The sequence below is a fragment of the Epinephelus fuscoguttatus genome, linkage group LG7 (assembly GCF_011397635.1).
Source record: "Epinephelus fuscoguttatus linkage group LG7, E.fuscoguttatus.final_Chr_v1".
Classification (NCBI taxonomy): Eukaryota; Metazoa; Chordata; class Actinopteri; order Perciformes; family Serranidae; genus Epinephelus; species Epinephelus fuscoguttatus.
This window is the reverse complement of record NC_064758.1, coordinates 19003912-19025677: the sequence shown is the minus strand read 5'-3', so window position 1 is coordinate 19025677 and position 21766 is coordinate 19003912. Positions and strand designations below refer to the sequence as shown.

At 40.2% G+C, this 21766-nt stretch overlaps 1 protein-coding gene and 1 long non-coding RNA gene across 7 annotated transcripts in view; one reads left to right on the top strand and one right to left on the bottom strand.

Moving 5' to 3' along the window:
- kazna (kazrin, periplakin interacting protein a) overlaps positions 1-21766 on the top strand; it is a 167101-nt gene that overhangs the window by 127280 nt on the left and 18055 nt on the right. For 3 of the 6 annotated variants that reach the window (XM_049581177.1, XM_049581175.1, XM_049581179.1), the window contains 4 exons: positions 2560-2751; positions 19378-19514; positions 20225-20395; positions 20836-20919. In XM_049581177.1, coding sequence (XP_049437134.1) covers positions 2560-2751; positions 19378-19514; positions 20225-20395; positions 20836-20919 — 584 coding nt within the window. The remainder of the gene's footprint in view (positions 1-2559; positions 2752-19377; positions 19515-20224; positions 20396-20835; positions 20920-21766) is intronic. The other 3 variants (XM_049581178.1, XM_049581180.1, XM_049581176.1) reach the window with 2 other exon arrangements.
- Positions 17912-21766, bottom strand: part of LOC125891727 (uncharacterized) — a 30721-nt gene continuing 26866 nt past the window's right edge. Inside the window, exon 3 of the long non-coding RNA XR_007449654.1 lies at positions 17912-18013. This is a non-coding gene — a long non-coding RNA (uncharacterized LOC125891727). The remainder of the gene's footprint in view (positions 18014-21766) is intronic.

The window sequence follows — 21766 nt, the reverse complement described above, 5'->3', positions numbered from 1 at the left end:
CAGTTTGGAATGTTTTTTGTTACTGCACAGTAGCTGTCCTTTGTTTATTCAACATCGAGTTGTGCTGTTAATGTGCTGGCTAACTAGCGTCTTGAATCTGTCTTGTTATTTCCTCTTATACAGGTACAAAACGTATCTGCAAGTTGGCCGTGGTTGTAGCCTATGCGGTGTGTTTATGTGCAGACACAGGCAACATGAGGTTACCCAACAGTTGGCCTTCATCGCCACTTGTTCTTTTTTTTTTTTTAAAGATATTTTTTTCGGCATTTTTTGCCTTTAATGGACAGGACAGTTAAGTGTGAAAGGGGGAGAGAGAGAGGGGATGACATGCAGAAAAGGGCCACAGGCTGGAGTCGAACCCGGGCCGCTGCGGCAACAACATTGTACATGGGGCGCCTGCTCTACCACTAAGCCACCGATGCCCCCTTCGCCACTTGTTCTTTGATGTCGGTTTGGTGTGTCTGGGCCTTAATGCCTTACTTTCATAATAATACATTTGTGGTTCAGGGACTTACCAGCAATTTGTTGTCGGACTAACTTCTACTTAAAATTGACATTAATCAGAAATCCTGACAGTGGGAAATGCAATGCGTTTGACAAAAATTTCTATGTTTCCCTACAACAGTTCAGTTACTGTGCACAGGTTGCTCACAGTGTGACCTGTTCAATTTGGGGACATTAGAGGTTCAACTTTAGGAAAAAGACGGCCCCTGTTCAGACCCCAGTCTGCACTTTTTGCAAGATTCAAAACTTCCAGGGTCATATGCACATAGAAACACTATACAAAAATATTCCTCAACCCTTTTTAAACACAGATTAAGCAGTTCTAAGAAGACCGGCCATTATGCTGGCTTTGTTTTGTTACTCTGAACCAAACGATGATGGTATCATACTGCCCCAGTGTGTGATTTTAGATAGCGTGCAGCATTCTGGAAACAAAGGAGGCGTGACGTGTAGTACAGCAGCATCTAGTGTCGTTTTACACAGATGTTGATTTAGGTCTGTTACTACCTCCACTGCCGGCTTAACGGCGGGACAACAATAACCCCCCATTCCTAGTTTGTGCCTTTTATACAGAACATCAAGGCGGAATAACAGCGCAACATTGCCGCCTTGAACACAGTGTATAAAGGGGCTATGGAGTACTGTCTCCTCTGAGATATGACATAGCAAAACCTCACAAAAAGAGACTTAATTATTGTTAATTCTAAGTGGAAAATACTGGACTGTGATAGCCAGGCTTTGTTTGATAGAAATGTAAAGTTGCTTAACATTTTCTGAATGATCATGTACAGATTTCATAATCTCACTGATGGAGTACAGTAATAATGGTGAAAGACACCATGCAGTATTAAATGGGCATTAACTTTAGTTAACAGTATGAGAGGATTATCTCCACTGACTGCAGAATGCAAAGCATTTGCTGTTTTGCTGAATTGACAAACTAGCTGGAAATCCACTTCTTGCTCTGTAAGTTGCTCTGTATACATTCACACTGCAAAATAATCACTCTACTCTTTACTAAAAAGCTCAAGTGTAATCTGTAGTTTGTCTTGGGTTTGTTCTTTTCTGGGTATTTTGGCATATTCAGTCCCCTATTCTCAGTTCTCCCATTCATCTCTGATTGATTTTATTTTTTTAGACAGTAATATTGAAGCTGGGATGTGAGAGTATGAAGTGTGATTTATGCGAGGCACTTGATAGTGGAGCCATGCGAGATGAGGCTGAGAAGTTTCCCTCCCCTTCAACCCTGTGCCCTGAGGATGCATGAAATTGAGCAGAATGACTCAACTCATCCTTATATGAATTACTCTCCATATGCTCCACCTAGACGAGTACATTCAGTGTGCAAAAAAAAGACATATTTTTAGATTAAATATTTTATTTTTCAAGGTTTTTGATGTGGGAACTGAAAGTATGACATTTGTCTGTTGTGGCTTGTTTTAAAATCGAGTGAAACGCTCTCTCTGTTGCTGATTCTTTGAAAGCACTTTGAAACATTTCCAGTGAGTCAAATTGTGAAAAAAAAATCTATTTCTTTGTGCTGCTGTTTTCATTTTGTTTGTGTCTTTGTGACAACGCCAGGGAGGAGATCTTTAAAGCACCAGTCACTGAATATTAAATGGACATCTCTCCCTTTCTCATAATTTCTGCATACACAGGGTAGGTTCATCAGACAGCAGCAAAGAAATTAATTATAATATCAATGTCTTGTCTCAACTCATCTACTGGACCCAACCTACCCCTATGATGCTTATTACCAACAGTAATTTGGCACTGCTGTTACCTCAATCACAAATGAAGGCCATAACCTCCTGTGGCGATTTTGCATTTCAGACACAACCATCTCTTCAGTCATGTAGCTATTCAAAGCTAACGCAGCTCTGTGAGATTAGATTTCAGTATGCCTATGACCCTTCTCTAGTGACTAGAATTACATTGTTACTTTGGCTTAAAAACTGTTCTGGCAAATCACAACCACACACATTTTTACAAAGAATGAATTTAGCCATGTTTTGGTTACAGCTTGTTAAACCCTTTGCTCTTTGTGTGTTGTAGTCCTGCTGCGTGAGGAGGTGGCCCAGCTCCAGGAGGAGGTGCACCTGCTGCGGCAGATGAAGGACATGTTAAGTAAGGACCTGGAGGAAACCCAGGGAGGCTGCTCGGCTGACGTGCTCTCCGCGACCGAGCTCCGCGTGCAGCTGGCCCAGAAAGAGCAGGAGCTGGACCGAGCCAAGGAGGCTCTGCAAGGTAAGGACCTCGCCAGTTAACAAGAAGCTGTGTGTGTTATTGAAAACACTAACATCATTATCATCAGTGGATATGGACAGTGATGCTGCCAAAGATAGAAGGTCAATAGTATTAGTAGGTCATACTGACAGGTCAGTTCAGGGGTTTGTAATGGTAAAAAAATGGTTAATGGAAAGTCACGTAAGTTACATTTAGGCAAGTAAAGCTACTTTGATTAGGTTGAGGAAAAGAAACATGGTGACGACATTCCTTTAAAATAACTCAGGTCACTTGATTTCACATGGCATCTAACACTGGTCTCCTGGGGGAAAGTCCTGTGATGTCTGACACATCCACCACCGTAACCTGCCTCCTTACACCTCTCAGTGTTTATACTACTTAGGGCTGCCCCCCTAATAGTCGACCAGAAAGGTCATTAGTCGGAATGAATACGTGAATGTGAATTAACCTAAATGTTATTCCACAGGCTAGTTAATAACATGTCTGGCAGGAAATCCAAAGTGTGGGATCATTTTGGGAAGCTGAAGGACGAACCCAAGGTGATATGTAGACTCATCTTCATTGGTCGACTATAAACATGATGTATCATCTGAAACATGTCAGTAGCTACATGCCCATTAGCCGACGGCGTCATCAACAGGCGGCTCGCTCAGTGTGTGACGTGCACTTGTAGATAAAATATAGGCCTATATTAATGAAGGTTCATTAGTACAGTTTTATATTTCTCTGTAATGTAGCACAGTGTTAACAATGTTACTGATACTATTCTTTCTCACACCTTCAACTCAAACCATTGTGTTGCCCCGCCCAAAATATATAATTCAATAACTGAATTAATATTGTAAAGATGCAGACGACTATTGGTCAACTAATGGCCCTAAATGACAACTGTCGACTGGGAAAATTCTTAGTTGAGGGCAGCCCTAATACTACTACTTACTTATTTACTCCCGTCAGCACATTGGTCACATGATTGCAGCCTTCCCAATTATGAAGGTTGTACTTAAATGACTGGCTCATCATTACGTGAGTTATATACATATTTGGTGCAGGTAGGTATATGTATCAGCAGAGCATGAGACCAGCCTGACATGTGCTGTGGTTTGATTTGAGCTGCAGAGTGATCTTTATTACATTTCATACTTTGTCTTTCATACCTCTCTCTCTCTCTCTAAACAATAGACCTAGTTTCTCATGAGCTCTTTCTTCGTAATATTCCTGTAAATTTTTTACATGCTGTTACCAAAAGAAAAGAAAAAAAAAAACAGTTACTTTTTTAACCTTTTAACCAACATCTGGAAGATTTGCTCTCAAGTTATCCAGAGTAGTCAGTGTTTTGTTATTCTATTTGTAAGGGACAGTTCTCGTAGATAAACACAAAAAAGAAAAGTCTGTTTCATGTGTTGTCCTCAACTAGATGTCAAAATGGCACCTTAAAAACAATATAACAGCATTTTTCATAAAGTTAACATGTAAAAGAGCTTTCTAACAAACATGCATGAGACAATTCAGAACACACAATCAAAAAAATATTCAACAGTTTAACACATGCAGTAGTAGTTTGCTACACTTCACAATGAGAAACAGACAATTGATATTCACCTACTTTGCATCTGAACAATGTATAAATTTAGAGACCCCTTATTTGATGAACACAACAATGGTAAGTGTGGGTGGGTTTGCCCTTTTAGGCAAAACTGTGAAATCTGCAAGTATGCAAATCCGACTGAAGCCGCAGCAATCCTCACTTCCTGCTTAAAACATTCTGTAATCATTTTGTTCCCAGCTGCTTATAATTTGTCTCTTCGCCACTCAGAGAAAACCTGCTGCATTTTGCACAATTGAAACCAGTGCTTTTTACTTGTTACTATAATGTCGGTGTGAGTGTCTGTAACAGTGCGGTTATTTCTACCCATTAACTGCATTATGGTCCATTAGCATGTTTTCCGCTGGAGAGATGGAGTGGTAACTTGAGGTGAGAGAGCACACGGATGCCTTCACTTTTCAAAAAGGCCGCTCCACGCTGCAGGCAAATCATGCCGCTCTGTTCCCTCTCTGTGCCGCCCACGTACTCTGATGTGCATACAGCACAATGTACTGTAGAGGCTCCACTGTATCACTGTATTTATGCTGGATTCTGGATTTAAAGATGAGGGGAGATGTGATTTAAAAAGATGTTAACATGTCTGTAATGGCTTCTTTCAGCTTAATGTTTTATTACACTTTTTGTTTATATTTCTGACTTAAAAGCTCTTTTTATGAACTTGAGTTATATATACATATTGTGTAACCTTTATTTATTAAATTGTGGTCATACTCTGTAGGACATGCAGTGTTGATAATAAACAGTGCAAAGTGCCACACATTTTAGTGGAAACTAAAATACGATTTTGTTATTGCAAAATGTGAATAACTATTATAGATGTCTCTTTTAATATATCTAATATTTTTTCGGACAGTGTTCAACCCTATAGAGTGTTTTCTTACATTAAGACCAGTCAACTAGTCTGAGTTTAAACTTATATTTAAGAATGTCAGGGAAATAAATCAATAGGAACCTCCCCTCTTACTGCAACCCATATACATATTTATTGTCAGGCGGCAAGCTCTAGTTGCTGTAGTAGTTATGACAGGAGCAAACAAGGAAGTAAAGTGACAATGAAAGAGTGACAAAGTCCACGGGGGAAGTTTTTGATGAAGGGTGGATTGTCAATCAAACACAGGACTTTGACCCACAAGACTGCAGTTCAGGTGCTGTGTGAAACCAAAAGGCATTGTTGAGTATTTTTAACTTGGGTACATAAGCTAGTAGGATCTACTTAGTGTAACGTATGTAACTTAAGTAACATAACAAACATGCTTATTTTAAACCAAACTTGTATCTTTTCTAAACTCAACCAAGTAGGTTTGTTGCCTTAACCTAACCCTGTTACTCGCGTGTTTAAGATTGTGACTGTTAATGGTCATTTTGGAGTCATTGGTGAACGACCTGTTATGTCATTAATTTGTGAGGATGTGTGGGACTTGGACTTTAATGCTGTAAACGCCCTGTGGATCTGACTTCAAAGCAAAAACATTCAAGTTGGGTGTTTTAAGTTGTTAGAATTAATGAACAGTGAGAAATATTTCAGACAGTAATAGGCCTGTCTCGCATTGCCATACACTTTTAATATTTGATAATTAGAGCCATGAACTGAAAGGACTTTGTCTCAAGTATGTATAAAAACACTTAACAGATTTAAAAGGTAAATGTCGTGTTTTGATGTGCAATTTTCTTATAAAGTCAAACTACTTGAGATGTACTCACAGTCAAAGACTAGAGAGCTGACTCTGTGCCATTTTTTTTTACCTGTAAGTGTTGTTTAGAGCAAGGTATATATGGTTGCTTTATTTTTTGGCACAGATAGAAAAATATGTTGAGTAAGTGTTAATTAAAATTGAAAAGTTATTGTCTTAGCTGCTATGAAAGGTTTGTTTAGATGTTTAAATACTGGTTAAATGTAATTACATATACATGAACCTTGTGACGACAGGTTACAGCAGAAATTTCATTAGCAAAAGAATGTGCCTGGAATTATTCTTTCAGAGCTGATAAAGTACCCATGTAGAGTACAGATTCCTCTCTGTTAATGACCAACTTGGTGCTCTGTCTCTGTTTTATGCATGAGTGAATGTGAAATGGGAATACACTTACATATGCCTTCATGGAGACTTACCACAGCATAGGGTAAAGTAATGAACAAGTTCTGCTAGGCAGTGCACAGTGGATTGCAGGGCATCAAGCAAAGATGTCATCAGCGTGGCAGTGAATCATTCTTTTCAAAGAATAATCGCCCATGGAATGAGGCAGAGCACAAAACCACCATTTGGTATCAGACAAACACACGACATGCTGTCAGGGGATTTTGTTGCAGCGACATTTCACTTGACACTTGCAGCCTACGCTTTTTTGGAAGAATTGAACAAAAACAAAACAGACTGGGGCAGAGTAGAATAGAGCAACACATCAAATAAATACTTATCTCTTCTTCAGCGGGATGTTTGGCTGTCTAAACAGACTGCACACAGGCTCATACAGTCAACTGTATGACTCAGGCCTTGTTAATGAAGGCCAAAGCCTACAGAGCCCAGCAGGCACTGACAGCAATCAGCGGCTAATGAAAGCTTTATAAAAGGAGACTTTGGTTGGCTTACGAGGTCCTGAAACTTTAAGCAGGGTGGATCTGGTCTGCAATTAAGATGGGGTATGTGGGAGGACAACAGGAAATTGGCTGTTGTCATATTCAAGAGTAGTTCTGCTGGAGCTGGTTCAGATAATCAAACTGAAGCTATTTTGTAATTGTTTTCACTCTTAAAGTTTATTTTATAGAAGCAATAGAGCAGAGGTTGATGTTCAAGTCCAGAGAGTGAACTGTTGGAAAAATAATATATATTTGCAATCAGTGGTGAAAGCAGCAAGATTTCTGAATTATTTATATTTTTTGTTGTTATTTTCCACATGACCTGGCCTGTACAGCACTAGCTGGTTCCCAGCTCTTTTGTTAGTCCACAGTTGTCACACTCCATCTTCATACACTGACACTGTGGCTCACTCCAGAGATACTATTTTTTAAGACAGCTATGAAAAGCCAGCAACAGCATTAGCTAGCTCTTTGCTCTTTGGTTGCATGTGGTGGGATGCAGCCAGTGAATTTTGGCTTTATCCCCAGCAATATTTACAGTTGTTTCCAAGCAGAAACAGGAAACACATCTGTCATCTTATTTCTTGTTTGTGTTGCTTTTCCAGCTTCTGTCACCAAAGGCATTCATGTTCTGTGTTGCGGATACTTGTTGGCCATGTTACCGGACAGTGCTGGTGATAAGTGACAGCATGCAGAGTGGAACTCTGTTTTGTTTAGAGTAATATGTTGATGAGCTTTTACAGGCATGCCAGCCATGAGGGACACTGAAGAGAAAATATGAATGGTAATGAGGCAAAACCAAATGTCCTATGCAGAGCAAACATTCAGCAATTAAAGATATTTAGGGTGAACGTGGCTTTGCAAATATACTAGCTTGCAATTGATGTTTTTACTGCACAGTAGATAAGCAATATGATAAATACATTTAGGGCTGTTGGACTGTGGTCCAGATATACAAAGACATTTGAGACAGTTTTCAGCATGTTTCTGAGATAGAGCATGTCCCATCTGTGCCTGAAACACAGCTGCAAGAGGTCGTCCATATCCGCCCACGTCTAAAGGGAGAAGTGTTTGTACCTGTTTCAAATGGCAACACTCAAGGGCAGGGCGAAAAGCCTGCTGTCATACCAAAAGCTGAGACGCAATGAATCGTACAAAGGGAGATTACAGCATACACTTTAAGTGTTTCCTCAAAGGCACCAATATGAGTGGAGCACAAGTGAGTAAGCAGCGTGAGCAGAAAGATTTTGGATGAAGTGCAGAGTGGATTATTTAAAAAGTGGGTCTGATTTTCCGGACCAGCTCCTGAAGTGGAGTGTGACACAAAATACTACACCCCCCAGATTGTCTGCAGGTCCTTTAAAAATGTAAAATGTCCTTAATTCACTTTTATAAATTAGGCCTTCAAGGTCATTAAATAGTCCTAAATTTGAATTTGTGAGTTCTTAATTGCCACAAACATTTTATGTCAGTTTATCCATCTTTTAATGTGAAATGGCACATTTCTGGTGTTATAAATCATTAAACCTACCACTGAACCTAATACTGTCTTTTACTTTTTACTTTTTTGCCAACAGTTACCTGTTGGCAAAATGTGGATTACCCTAACTCACTCAAATAACCATATTCCTATATAAAACGTACCTCTGCACAGGACTGCATGTATACCTGTATACTTATCTGCAATGCTTTAATAGAAAAATATGATTCATATAAAAATCTTAAATTTGGTTTAAAATGATATTGAAGTTCTTAAAATAAAATGTAAGTGTCTGATACCTGTAGAAAGCCTGACCTCCACTAATGAAAATGAGTTCTGCAACCCAACCAGCTGACAAAAGATCCAAGAAGATCCACAGCGCGACCCAAAACTGCAAAAACTGTAATAACCATGCATTGTTAAAGTAATTCAGTCATGCAGTGTGTTTAAGTGATCATTTTGGGACATTTTATATGTGTGAAACTGAAATAGTATATTGCAGAACAAAAAAAAATTCAGGGAAATATAATTTAAATGAATATTTTTGGCTTATTTTCATAATATTTAGCAGCACATTTCCACAGTTAATGTGCCTGTTAGTAACGCACCTGATTGAAGCAGCTGTCATGTTCCAGCTGGCACAGAAGACAAAGCTGACACACAAAGTCAGCAGTCAGAGTATTAAAATGTTACATTAAATTTACCATCCACCATCTTGTTCTGACCCGCATGTTCTTTTTCAGTTTTTCGGAACCTGGAAATAAAACTACCACCCGCGAATCATCTTTTCTTTTTTTGGGTCATCTGCCCGAACCAAGGCAAAATTAATTCTGTGTACCACTAACGCCAGGAATTTGACGCATGCCTGATCCAGAATGCATCTGTGTATTGCGCACATACTATTTTCTGCCAAAAAGGAGCTGCAGCAAGCTTGACAAGGGAATTTACAAAGTAATTTTAAAATGAAACTGAGAAACCATATAGGTGTAATGTAAAAATATTTAAATACAACACAGTTTGGTTTTTTTTGTTTGTTTGTTTTTCTGAGCGAGTGCTGAGCGATTTGAGCGGAGTAGCCTTACAGTCAGTTGGGGAGCTCTGTAAGTGAGGGGCAGAAATTCTCACTTCTTCACTTCACTCATATGCTTTGGCTTAATCTCTGTATTATTTGGTACACGTACCACACATGGCTAATTGCTGATCAAAGTGGTTGCGAACACTGTGTTGTCTGTTTTGGAAAGTCACAAGAATTGCTGCTTCTCCGAGTCTCTCTGAAAGGGGGTTTCAGATACTGTTTCACAATCTGACAAGTTCTTAATGTGAAGCATACTGAAGCCTTTAGTTTATCTCATTTACTTGTGAAAGTACATTTTCCTTTGATTGCCTCGCACAAATTTGGATGGACATTTCGTTACTATAACAAGGCATGTTTAGCTACTTTAGACATAAAATTCAGTATGTTTTGAAATAAAAAGAGGACTGGCGCTCAAGGTGTTGTAATGTTCGCACTTGATCAATCCTTGATAAACAGATACCTGGTTATGCTCATCTCTAATGTTCCTAAAGCTCTTAGCATTCTTTGTTTGGTGACTTTTCCTGTTTGAAGGGTTTGTGATACAGCAAAGAAAAAAGACTCATTAGTTGTTGGAGTTGGAAATAGTTGATTTTTACAGTGACTAAAAAAAGAAAACAAGACCAAATGTTCCTGAGAATACTTCATTAACTACAGTAATTTCCGTATGCTGCCAATTAATAGGAGGTGAGATGTCAACTCTGTTTGATTTCCCCCAGTTTCCACAAGGCTGGCATATTGTGAACATCCCACCAGATGCTCTGGCAAAGTGTTTTCCTCGAAGAATGAGAGATGTTTGGAGAACTTAAGCAGTCTGGGGGGTTTTATTGAAGTGCTACCAACAATTATTGTGAAGCAGAGTAGCTTTGTGGTTTATTTACCTTTTATTTTTTTATTTTCCTGTGGTTATGCTTTGGATGAAAAAGCAAAAGGCTGGAGCGATGAAGTAGCGTGAATGAAATGCATCATCCCCTCCTTTACTCTCTGCCTCTTGAGATAATACCTGTTTACTTTGGGAATGGTTCACAGAAAGCTGTGTTGCCACTCCTACCATCAGTTCAAACCATTTGCAGGTAAATTATATGCAGATTTTCAGTTGCCTATGAATACAAAATGGAGAACGCAGAGAGGAACACTGCTTTTCAGTCTGTTATTCTTCATTTTCTTCCTCACTGTGTCATCCCGTCTCTCCCTGTGCCTTTGTTTGGTGTGATGCCCACACCGTTTCAATGTTAAGGCCTGAGCTCACTCCCACTGTGTGCCAGACATTAGCCTGCGAGCACTATAATTGTAATCGTGGGTAATTGCCAAGCTCTCTCAATTGCAGGTTTTGTTATGATGCCTGTAGGCACTCGATCCAGCCCAAGAGCTGCTGCTTTGAGTCATTTCAACCCCCCGACCCTAAAGTACACAGATGACGATGAACTGAAACTGTCTTGGTAATCTCAAAAGCCTAAACTGAAGGAACAATGAGAAAATAGACCACAGTTTGGCAAACGCAATTACACCCTTCTCTGTAGGTCCAGACACACCCACCCGACATCAAAGAACTATCAGCAACAAAAGCTGACTGTTGTATCGCCTCATGTTGCCTGTGTCTCAGCCAAAAAGTTGCACCTGGACAAACCGTAACAACTACAGCCAACAGCCAACCACTGCGTATATTCTGTGCCTACGTGAGAAGGAGTAACTCGTTATAGCAGCAGGCAGCGGTACTCTGTATTTGTCATTCAAAAAGGAAAACCAGAAGATGAACAGTACAATACAGTAACACAAAACATTAGGAGACATTTCTGCAATAAAGCTCAGTCGCTAAAAAAAAAAAAAAAAATCTTACCCAATGTAATGTTCGATCTCCCGCCCTTTTAGCCATTTGTTTACTTTTCTCACTTCTGTTTCTCTTCTTGTGCACTGAGCTAAACTCCCAATCACAGTGATTTCATTCACCGATGGGCTCCGCCATTTCCTACACCAATTCAACATGCTGAATTGGCTGAAATGCAGAGTGAGACATACAAAATCACCAAGAAAACGCTCCAACAAATTTCAGGGATTTCCCAGTTTTGCTTTACCATCATCTCTACCATGAGTCATGTCATGTTTTATGTTTGTCCCTTACCCTAGAAGCAAAACTGGCATTTTTCTATAGAAACAAGGAAAGTATGACTCAGGACTAGAGCAAGCAAATAGTTCAGTCAACCTTTCTATCAGTTATTTACTATGTTGCTGTCACTTACATGCACTCTTCTGCCACTACTCCTTAACCTCTTGATGCAGTCTATCACTCCACCCTAAGGTTTATAACTGGGGATGGCTTATGAACACATCTTTGTTTATTGTTTGAGAAAATTGGATGGCAATTGTTGGCTGTGAGAAGAAAACAGCACTGCATACTATTTATTTACAAAGCATGTCTTGGCAAACTACCTGAAAACTAACTACTCTTACATGTCTATTAATCTAAAGATCAAATTTGCACTGCATCCTACGACTATTTGGTTCTAGAAAATCATCATGTTAATACTGAGACCGGAAAATTGGCTTTTAAATACAATGCACCACACAAGTGGAACAATTTGCATAAGCTTGTAAAACTCAAACAAACTAATACCTTTTAATCAATTTTAATCTCTTTTGACTGTCTTGGAGCAGTGTGAATGTGTTTCCTGTAAATTTCCTTCTGTTGTTTAGTATTGTGTGCTTCTGTTGTTTTATATGTAGTGTTATCAAGGCATCCCTGTGAGAGAGAGCGTACTCTCAATGCCTTCCCTGTTTAGATAAATGTTAAAAGTGTGTCGGACACCTGCTCTGGTTATCATAAAATTGGTCCTAAATTTGACCTCGGGTGGCATTAAAAAGTCTCGAAAAGTCCTAAATCTAACTTCCCATTAGCTGTAGGAATCTTGTAAAAGGTGTTTATAAGTTTACTCAACTCTTATTTGGACTTTGTCATCAAAGTTGTGTTCATTAAATTTTCAAAGTATAGCCGGCCCTCTCTGGTGTTTTTAATTAGCTATTTCCGCTTTGGCTAATTACTATCACTAAGGGACTCCCAGTCAATCCAGAGCTCAAATGAAAGCTGCAGACAGCTATGTATCATCAAAGCACAGTCTGCCTGCTCTGTTTAGTGTCATTTAGTACACAGTACTAGAAATGAAGCTTTGTCACTGACTACATATCTCTTTCACTGGCATTAAACACAGTTTGCACTGCACTCATAATTAGTGCTCTTTGTACCTAATTACATTAAACAAAGCAATTGGTATCTTTTTTCAAGTTACATGTACCACTTTTAGAACCATTGTATCAGAATCCACATTTTACAGTATACAGCATTTTTCACCTGAACAATTTGGCTCAGCCTGTTTAAAGATTACAGCTCAGGTTTAACACACACTCAGTATGACCACGTCTCGTCAGGTTGCTTCACCTGATTACATTAAAGTAATTGTAGCAGTGGTATCTTTTTTTTTTCAAATGAATTATGGCTTTTACTTTTTTAGAAAAGAAAAAAAAAAGACTAGAATTGAATTTTGGAAACCATAAAAATTCATTTTCAGTGGATGTGTTTTTTCAAGCCTTTTGTGATTTATTTCCTCAACACTGGCAGCAGCTTTGTGATAACAGGTAATGAGGTCGGATTTGCTATTCAATTTGCGCCTCAATTTATTCAAATTGGATGAGAACACATGTTTGAATCACAGAGGCCCCTAGTGGTAATCAAGTGAGCCTCAGTTAGACAGAGAGACATTGTACCAGTACCATTGTATCAGAATCGACATCACAGGTGACCCACTTTTTACACTCAGCTGTTACAGCAGTGTTACATAGCTTGCACCTGAACAATTTGGCTCAGCCTGTTTAAAGATTACAGCTCAGGTTTATGCTGTTTTTTGATCCAGTGAGGACATAGAGGTGAGTAATGAGGTGCTGTTATGGGATCAAAGTGTGATTCTCCCCTTGATTCCCTCAAATGTCAGTTCTGCTGCTTAAATAGCTTGTGTACACACTAATTCAAACGCACACACACGCACACACACACACACACACACACACACACACACAAGCGTCCAGATCACCTATTAGTGAGCAACGTTTGATCTATTTTTAATGGCTGTAGCTTCTCAGTTGTGCATAAACTTATAACAAAGGTCAAATATCATTGCTGGGTTGCTGATTAACTTTAATTAACGTGTTTGAATATCATGACTGAGAAGAAGTCTCACACAGTATTAACACAGTATTAACACGATCTGCTCTAATAGCACCAATGCAAATATCGACCTCATGCAACCAGTGGGTTTGTTTTTACCGAGGAGGTGAGCGCCGTGCAGCTCTGAGGCTCCTACTTCATTATTCACTTGGCAGATTTAAAATCCCAAACCGTGAACAATGGACTCCCTCCAATGAGCCGATGTCTCTTTTGTTCTCTCCCCCCAAATAATTATGATAAGAGCTGACTAAAAGCCCGTCCTTTCTCTTTAGGGCTGAAGTTGTATGGAGTAGTGTCACCATGGAGTGGTTTCATTCATTAATGTGAAGAACATCATTTTCTGAGGGGGTGTTGATAAGTGGGTCTGTCTTTGTGATCTTGTTGTTTGTTGTTGCAGGTGAATTGAAGTTGCCCGCAGAGCAGTCTTTGCTACAAAAGACAATATTTAAAGATTCTGTGTGTGACTTTTAGAAAATCATTGTTATGGGTGACATATTTCTTTGAACTGCAGTCAGCATGCTGCTAGGGGTGTAAATCACCAGTTTCATCAGCATACGATATTATATCGATTCTCTTGATAACAATACGATATTTGCCGAAATCAATATGATTAAGACTTGATTGAATTGAATCAATATATCGATCCAGACTGATGAATCATTACACCCCTAATGCTCCTAACACTGGCACTCAGTAGGCGTGAGCAAGCACCTGGGCATTGTCCAAAACAGTGACTCAAAACACGAGACTAAATGTGATGAGCATCATGTTGACATAATGCGGGAAAATGAATTACAGTCACATTTAGAATGACACTGCTATCTGTAATAATCCCGTATTTTACTGGGACTATTGGCTCCATGATTCTAACTAGCTTTCCTTTTGTGGACTCTGTGTTGTAGTGGTTGCTGGTCGTTTGTTGACATTAGCTAACCCTATTTCTAAGCTAATGTTAGCTGCTGTTGCACTCTAGGAGAGCTGAAGAGAAGCAAAGGACTCTGGAGCGCACATAACGTCATATCCTTTGGATTTTCTGGTAAAAATTTGTCCCAGAGCCTTGAAATAGAATACCATAGGCTGTTGAAGACAACTGAGAGAGTCAGGGAAGATCTCACTTTTTAAGTTCTGTTACAATCTATTCACCATTGGCAATAAAAAGCAATAGATATACCTTCAATTAACTGAAATGCATAAAGATTGCATAAGCTATAGACAGTAATTCCTCAAAGAACCCTGTACTGTTGCCATGCTCTCTTGTCATTCATTTATCCATCTCCGTCAGTTAGAGACCAAAGAGAAAACTTGATTGTTAGAGCGAGGTGAAAACAGAAAGGCAGGAAATGTTATTCAGCTGAAATCATGGCTGGGATCTTGTTATATTTGTACCATAATAGATGGGGCACACCAGATAATGAGGGTTGTTATTTAACCAGAGAGGAACAGCAAGTGGGATGTGAAAAGCGTTGCACAGTGATAGGTAGGAACCGCAGCGAACAAGATGGTTGAGTTTGATTTTGTTTCTCCACATTCTGGGACCATCATGTTTTTTCCTGGAGCTGAATAACGTTTGACACTTGATTATCCCCGGAATTACCCACAGAGTGTTTGGCCTCATAACGTTACATATTCACGTAGTGTTTTAAAGTGATAGTCAACCAAAAATCTCTCCTTGGAATATCAAACAATGACCCCCTGTAGGCTTGAAATGTAGCTGTAAACAGCTTGTAGCTTGCTTCTTCACAAACAACGACAGCTCTGGTCAGCTTGAATTCATGTCACCTACAAAAAGGGGTTCCTGTGGTGACATGTTTTCACAGCAGGGAAAAAGTACCAGCGCATACAAAAAGTCTCCTCCTGCAGTACAATGTGCCTGGGTCATTTTCTAACCATACTTGTTTGAAAAGGAAGCAGAACAACAGATGATACATTCACAACACAAACCAAACACACAACAAGATGAAAACATTTTTGAAAAATCAGACAAGTACTCAATTCAAAAATGACAAATTTATCAAAGAAAACAGCTGCTCAATTAGTAACCTGCTCACCATGTTACCTAACTGCTATCCTGACCACTATAATCATTAATTGTTTGCCTGCATCTACTTTATATGCAATATACAAATGTTTCTCTCTGTTTCATATATTTTTATATATACATTTATTCATTTAAAGGAATAGCTTGACAGTTTGAGAAATGTGCTTTCAATTTTACTTGCTTGCAGTTAGATGAGAAGACTGGTGTAACTCTCATATATGTTAAACATAAAGCTGGAACCAGCAGCTGCTTAGCTTAGCTTAGCATAAAGACTGGAAGCAAAAGAAGACAGTTGGTCTGGTTCTACCAAGGCTATGTAAGGGACGTGAGTTTGCATCTCCTAGGATAGCGAAGACATGACCCACCCTACTCTCTTTCTAATTGGCCATTACTCATTGCCTTGGTTAGTTGGGTTTGTTAGGTTAAGGAAAGGGTAGTGAGATTGGTTAGGGTTAGGGTAAGAATATTGGGATAAGCCAGTCAGAGGCAGAGGGAGGCAGAGTAGGGTGGGTCATGCCTTCGCTATAGCAGGAAATGCAAATTCACATAAGGGACTGGTTCTTGGCTGGTGGCAGTAACTTCCCGAAATCTCATCATCACTTTGAAGTTGCCAGCATAGACTGTATAAAATGACGGATACAGCCATGATGACAACACCCACTGGTTTCTGAACTCCCATTTAGAACTCTCAACCATATTTGGACGAATGAGCTGTGGAGGAGCGAAGCGTGGATCTGACTCATAGACTATGTTGACACCTAACAGCCAGCCTGTCACTCAAAGTGGCCACACCTTTAATTATGCATAACTTTTAGCATTAATAAAATGCAAACATGTGAGTTATATAACAAATCACTCCCCTTACAGTTGCCATAAACAGTGAAATTAGCTATAAAGACCAAAATCATTTTTTGCACCAGCCTGTAAACATGTTTTTTTCTGCTGTATTGTTGAGCATTTTAACATGGGTATCTCTGCATAATGACTCGCTTCTGGAGGCAGCCTCAAGTGGCCACTCGAGAAACTGCAGGTTTTGCCACTTCCCTCGTTGGCTTCATTTTTCAGCCTTGGAGGTTGCCAGGCAATCAGCCGAGACTCAAATGTATTGTACATGAAAGTGGTTTACTCTCCTCATCTAACTCCCAAAAAGTTATTTTACTTAAAAAAGCAGCTCCAGCCAGTAGGGACTTCCAGGAGTCCACTAACTAATGAGTTGGTCCACTTATCGCGGGTAGTCTAAGGCCTACAGCTGCAAAGCATCATAGAAGAGCGCAGTAGACAAAGGCTTTTAGCCCACGGCAGCAGTAGAGACTCACATTAAACTACTTTAAAGCACAAGAGCTTTGGTAGCAGAAGAGCCTTTATGCCGTGAGCTAAAAACCACTTATGCAGATTTTAGAGCGTGTGTCAGAAGAGCTTGATACAGGCAGGTGTTTTCTGTTTTTAACATTGAGCAGTGGGAACAGTGGCTCAGACTTTTGATGGTGAATGTTTATTTTGCGTGAGGCCTGATCGGCTCTTCTTTTCGCTTTTATTATCTGGGAGGCTGGCATGCAGGCACACACAATTTTGCAGAAAGACAACCACTGATACACATTGTAGACACAGAGGAAAGGTACCCAGATATACAAAATATATTCCTGCAATGCGTGGTAAGAGAGAAGATAGATGCTTGCACGGATATCATTCTTTCATAAGAAGACTATTAAAGTGAAGCCTTTTCAATGGCTTCCTCTCCATGTCTTCCTCCTCCAGCTCCATGCACATTAGCTTCAGCTCTGCACGGTTCCCAGGTGGTTCCCTCTTGTTTCATCTGGTAATAATTCTTGGAGGCTTGGAGTGAACCATAGAGTATGTTAGTCATTAATATGGCTGTCAGCAGGAGGAGACATGCTAGTGCTTCCGCATCTCACCAATATTCTAACTGCAATGAGCCCCAGGACCATCTCTGGTCATTAAAAGTGTTCATACGTAGGTTAGAAATGGTAAGTAACAGTGCAAACATGATTAGCGAATGTGAATGGACCCTTTTTACTGAGTCACAGTGAGTGCTTTCTTGTATCTGACACCAGGAGGGTCGATGTTGCCAAACGGTCACAGGTGCAGGATGTGAGGCAGCAGCAGTGTTTTTGGCTCATCTCAAAGACGGCTTTGATTTCACTTCCTGAGGCAGGTGCTGGGAGGTTTCCTGTTTCTCTTGGCCAATGAGGGATGTTTCTTGTCTTCTTTCGCCGGCTAGTTTGGCTTGAATGCTGCTTTTGCTCGGGAATTCCACCTCCTGAAGAACAGGTGAAAGAAAGAGATATGAAAGGGTGACAGGAGAAAAATGAAGGAGAGGAAACGAGAGGGTGAATCTGTCCTTGTAAAACTGCACTTCCATTCCACTTGCCTGAGCGTGCTCCCCAGACAACAACTTGTGAATGTCATGCAATTAGCCAGGCTGTGATATAAGTTAATTAATGACACACAGCTGGCTCGGAGGGAGAAAAAAAAAGGGGGAAGGCAAAGAAAGGTGAACACATGATAACAAGCATCAAGAGGGAAACAGAGAAGCATGTGATGTTATGAAACAGCCAGCAGTCAGACCTGCTGTGCTGTAAGGAAATAGATGTCAAAGTGAAGAAGACAAAGGTGGACAGACACAACCAGAATACATAAAATGTATATAAAGCATATATTGTCAGATTTAGAAGCTGGCTGGAGGGGAACTCGGCTTTAAGCAGATGTCTGGAAAACAGCCTTGCACGAAGAGTGAGAGGAGATCAAGAGAACGCAGGAGATGCAGAGGAGAGGAAAAGGATATGTTGTCTTTGAGGAAATTAGAGCTTCTGTGTATAACTACGCTGAACCAAATTCTTTATCATGATGCGTGGGTGAGGTGCCAGAGGATTAGAGAGAGTGTGTGGCAGAGAGATAGATGAAAAGAGAGACCCAGCCTCCAAAGAATCCAGCAGCAGAGACGAGATTGACAGGAGGGTTCATGTGTGATTCACTCCCTTATCAACACGCAGCTACACCACGTTAGACCAGCAGGTGTTTTTAATGTTACTTAAAACGCTTCATATCTGAAAGTGTCTAACAAGTTAATTTATCTTCATGAAGAAGCTGCTTCAAACTGGACTTGTGGAAAGCACATTTTGATACCACAGAATAAGAAATGCTGAACATGAATCACCTTAAAGTCTGTGAGCAGACCAGTACAAGGTCTTTAATACGTGACTATTTTAAGGGAATTTCACTTTTTTATTTATATATTTTTCCAATATTTCTGCAGTTTATACATCTGTATGTGCAGCTCATGTGCTGTCATTGTGTCATAAAGCGTGTGCTAATTAACTCCTCAGTAACCTGGGAAGCATTTATTATTTATTGTGTATGTGCTCTGTGGGAATAGACGTACATAACATGTTTTCTTCCTCTCACTTATAGTGTAAACAGCTCAATTCAAAACACAAGGCTGCTATTTTTTTCTGACAGTTTATATGATTTAACTCACCACCACCATTAAGTTATGTAATCCATTGTTATTTCCTCCTTAAAATGTAAATGTATGCTTTTTCACACACACCAACACACAGACACTCGGTCTATGATAGCTAACAGTCCCCCCGTTCTTTCTCTTTCTCTCATCCGTCCTTGCAGCCATGAAGTCGGACCGTAAGCGTCTGAAGGCGGAGAAAGCAGACCTGGTGAACCAGATGCAGCAGCTTTATGCCACACTGGAGAGCCGGGAGGAGCAGCTCCGTGACTTCATACGCAACTATGAGCAGCACAGAAAAGTATGGCTCCCATTTTCTGAGCCATGAACTGCACACACAAGTGCATGCACAGAAAGATCCATTTGAAGAGTCTGTTTCTGTGCAGCTGTGTTGGTTGTATGCACGTTAGCATAAAAGGGTCTGTCTAAGCAACAACAGGATGAGTTATTAATAGTTCAGCCCAAAATCAAAAAAATCATATTTTTCCTTTTACCTGTAGTGATATTTATCAGTCTAGATTGTTTTTGGTGTGAGTCGCAGAGTGTTGGAGATATCGGCAGTAGAGATGTCTGCCTTAGATCATGATTTCTGGAAAGAGACATTGCTGCTGAGTTTTCAAATATATTTTTGGGACTTTGAGCACCACAAGCTGAGTGCCATCTAGTTCCATTATATTGCAGAGAAGGCAGACATTTCTACGGCTGATATCTCCAACACTCAGCAACTCACACCAAAACAATCTAGATTGATCAGAAGCACTACAGGTAAGAGGAAAAATATGTATTTTTGATTCTAAGGTAAACTGTCCCTTTAACGTCATCTCAAGCAAAACAATATTTCCAAAATCAGTGACAAGACATCGCAGGAAGTAGTGAAATTATCAATTTCTACCCTTTCCCTGACTAAAATTTGGTTCGGTACGATTACTTAGCAGGTTTGACCCATTCAGTTTATTTTCAAAGGTATGCTTGATGTGTGAACCAATCCATCAGGATCTTTATGTCCACTAGGAGAGCGAGGATGCGGTGAAGGCACTGGCTAAAGAGAAGGACCTGCTGGAGAGAGAAAAGTGGGACCTGCGGCGGCAGACCAAGGAGGCCACGGAGCACACGGGGATGCTGCGCTCCCAGCTCGACCTCAAGGAGAACCGCATTAAGGAACTGGAAGCTGAATTGGCCATGGTGAGACGGAAGGACAGACGGGGGTTGTGGGTGACTAGACTGACAGACAGACAGACAGGCAGGTGGAGAGACAGACTCTCTGTAATGCTATCTCTTGCTTTTCCATTGTAAACTTTGATGTTCTCCATGTTTAGTATGTAAAATACAGTCACAAAAAAGAGCCAGAATAAGACAAAGACAGAAGGACAGTAAATATATTCTGAGCAGTTGCCAAGGCTCAGACACAGATGCATCACGTGTGTTGCAACCACTTGCAAGAACAGTGAACAGAAGGTAATCACAGTGCAGTCAAATACAAATATTAAAGCACAAGTTTCATGACTGTTTCATGAGTATACAGTACGTCTGTCTGTCACTATTTTTGGTGAACTGCATATGATCAAACACAGAAAGCCTTTAAATGTACAGTACAGCCATCCATCATGTCTCCAACCCCCCAGATGAGTAACTGTGTCAATCAGAGAATGGAGTTCCGGGTGTTTGAGCGGGTTGCGGACAGGGACTTCTCTCCTAGGGTCATGGCGGTAAGATGGGCCCCCAGCTTTAAAATCTTAAAACCTTTCTTGACCCTCCCGCTCCCTGGAAATCTGTCCTATTTGTGACCTAAATGTGGTTTTGGAAAGCCCCCCCTCTCAGCTGCACGTTTTTGACTAACCCTGAGCCAACCCCGACTGATCCCAGTGATCCTAACACCAGTGATCCCATGGATTCCCGCTGTGATTGATCTGAATGTTTTTAAATTGAGTAAAAAAAAAATGCTTGAGAGGAAAAATATATATATATACAGGCAACTAATGATTACTGCAAAGGTTTGTGATTGTATTCTGTTTTGCATGTCAAAGAGTGTGATTGATAATCGTTTGACCGCTGGTAGGTAGAGATGATTGCGGAGCTGATTGTGATTTGATTTGCAGCCTGCCGTCGCTTGGCATGATGATAAGATTCGCACAATAACAAGATTTCAAGCATTTGTAAAACACCGACATGTCAAGGCTAATCAGAAAACATACACACAAAGAAACAAAACTTTTGACAGACACAAAATACACTTCCACAAACACATCTCCCAAGGCTCCAGCAGCTCATTGTGGTTCCCGCTAAAAGATGGTGAATTGTGCTTTGTGACGAGGCCCTACAGAGCAAATGTATTCATTAGACTTCTAGAAAAGCTTCATTATTTCCATTTTCTCCATTTTACACCCCGCCAACCTCTAACTTCCTCCCCCGAAAGGGAGGCAAACAGCAAACACCTCCTCCAGATATTCTGTTGTGTTTTTTCTTCTCCGCGCTCTCTGGAGCTGTAACGAGAGATTTCACACAACAAAAGACCAACATGAATACAGCTGCATTTTTCATGAGACAACAACCACG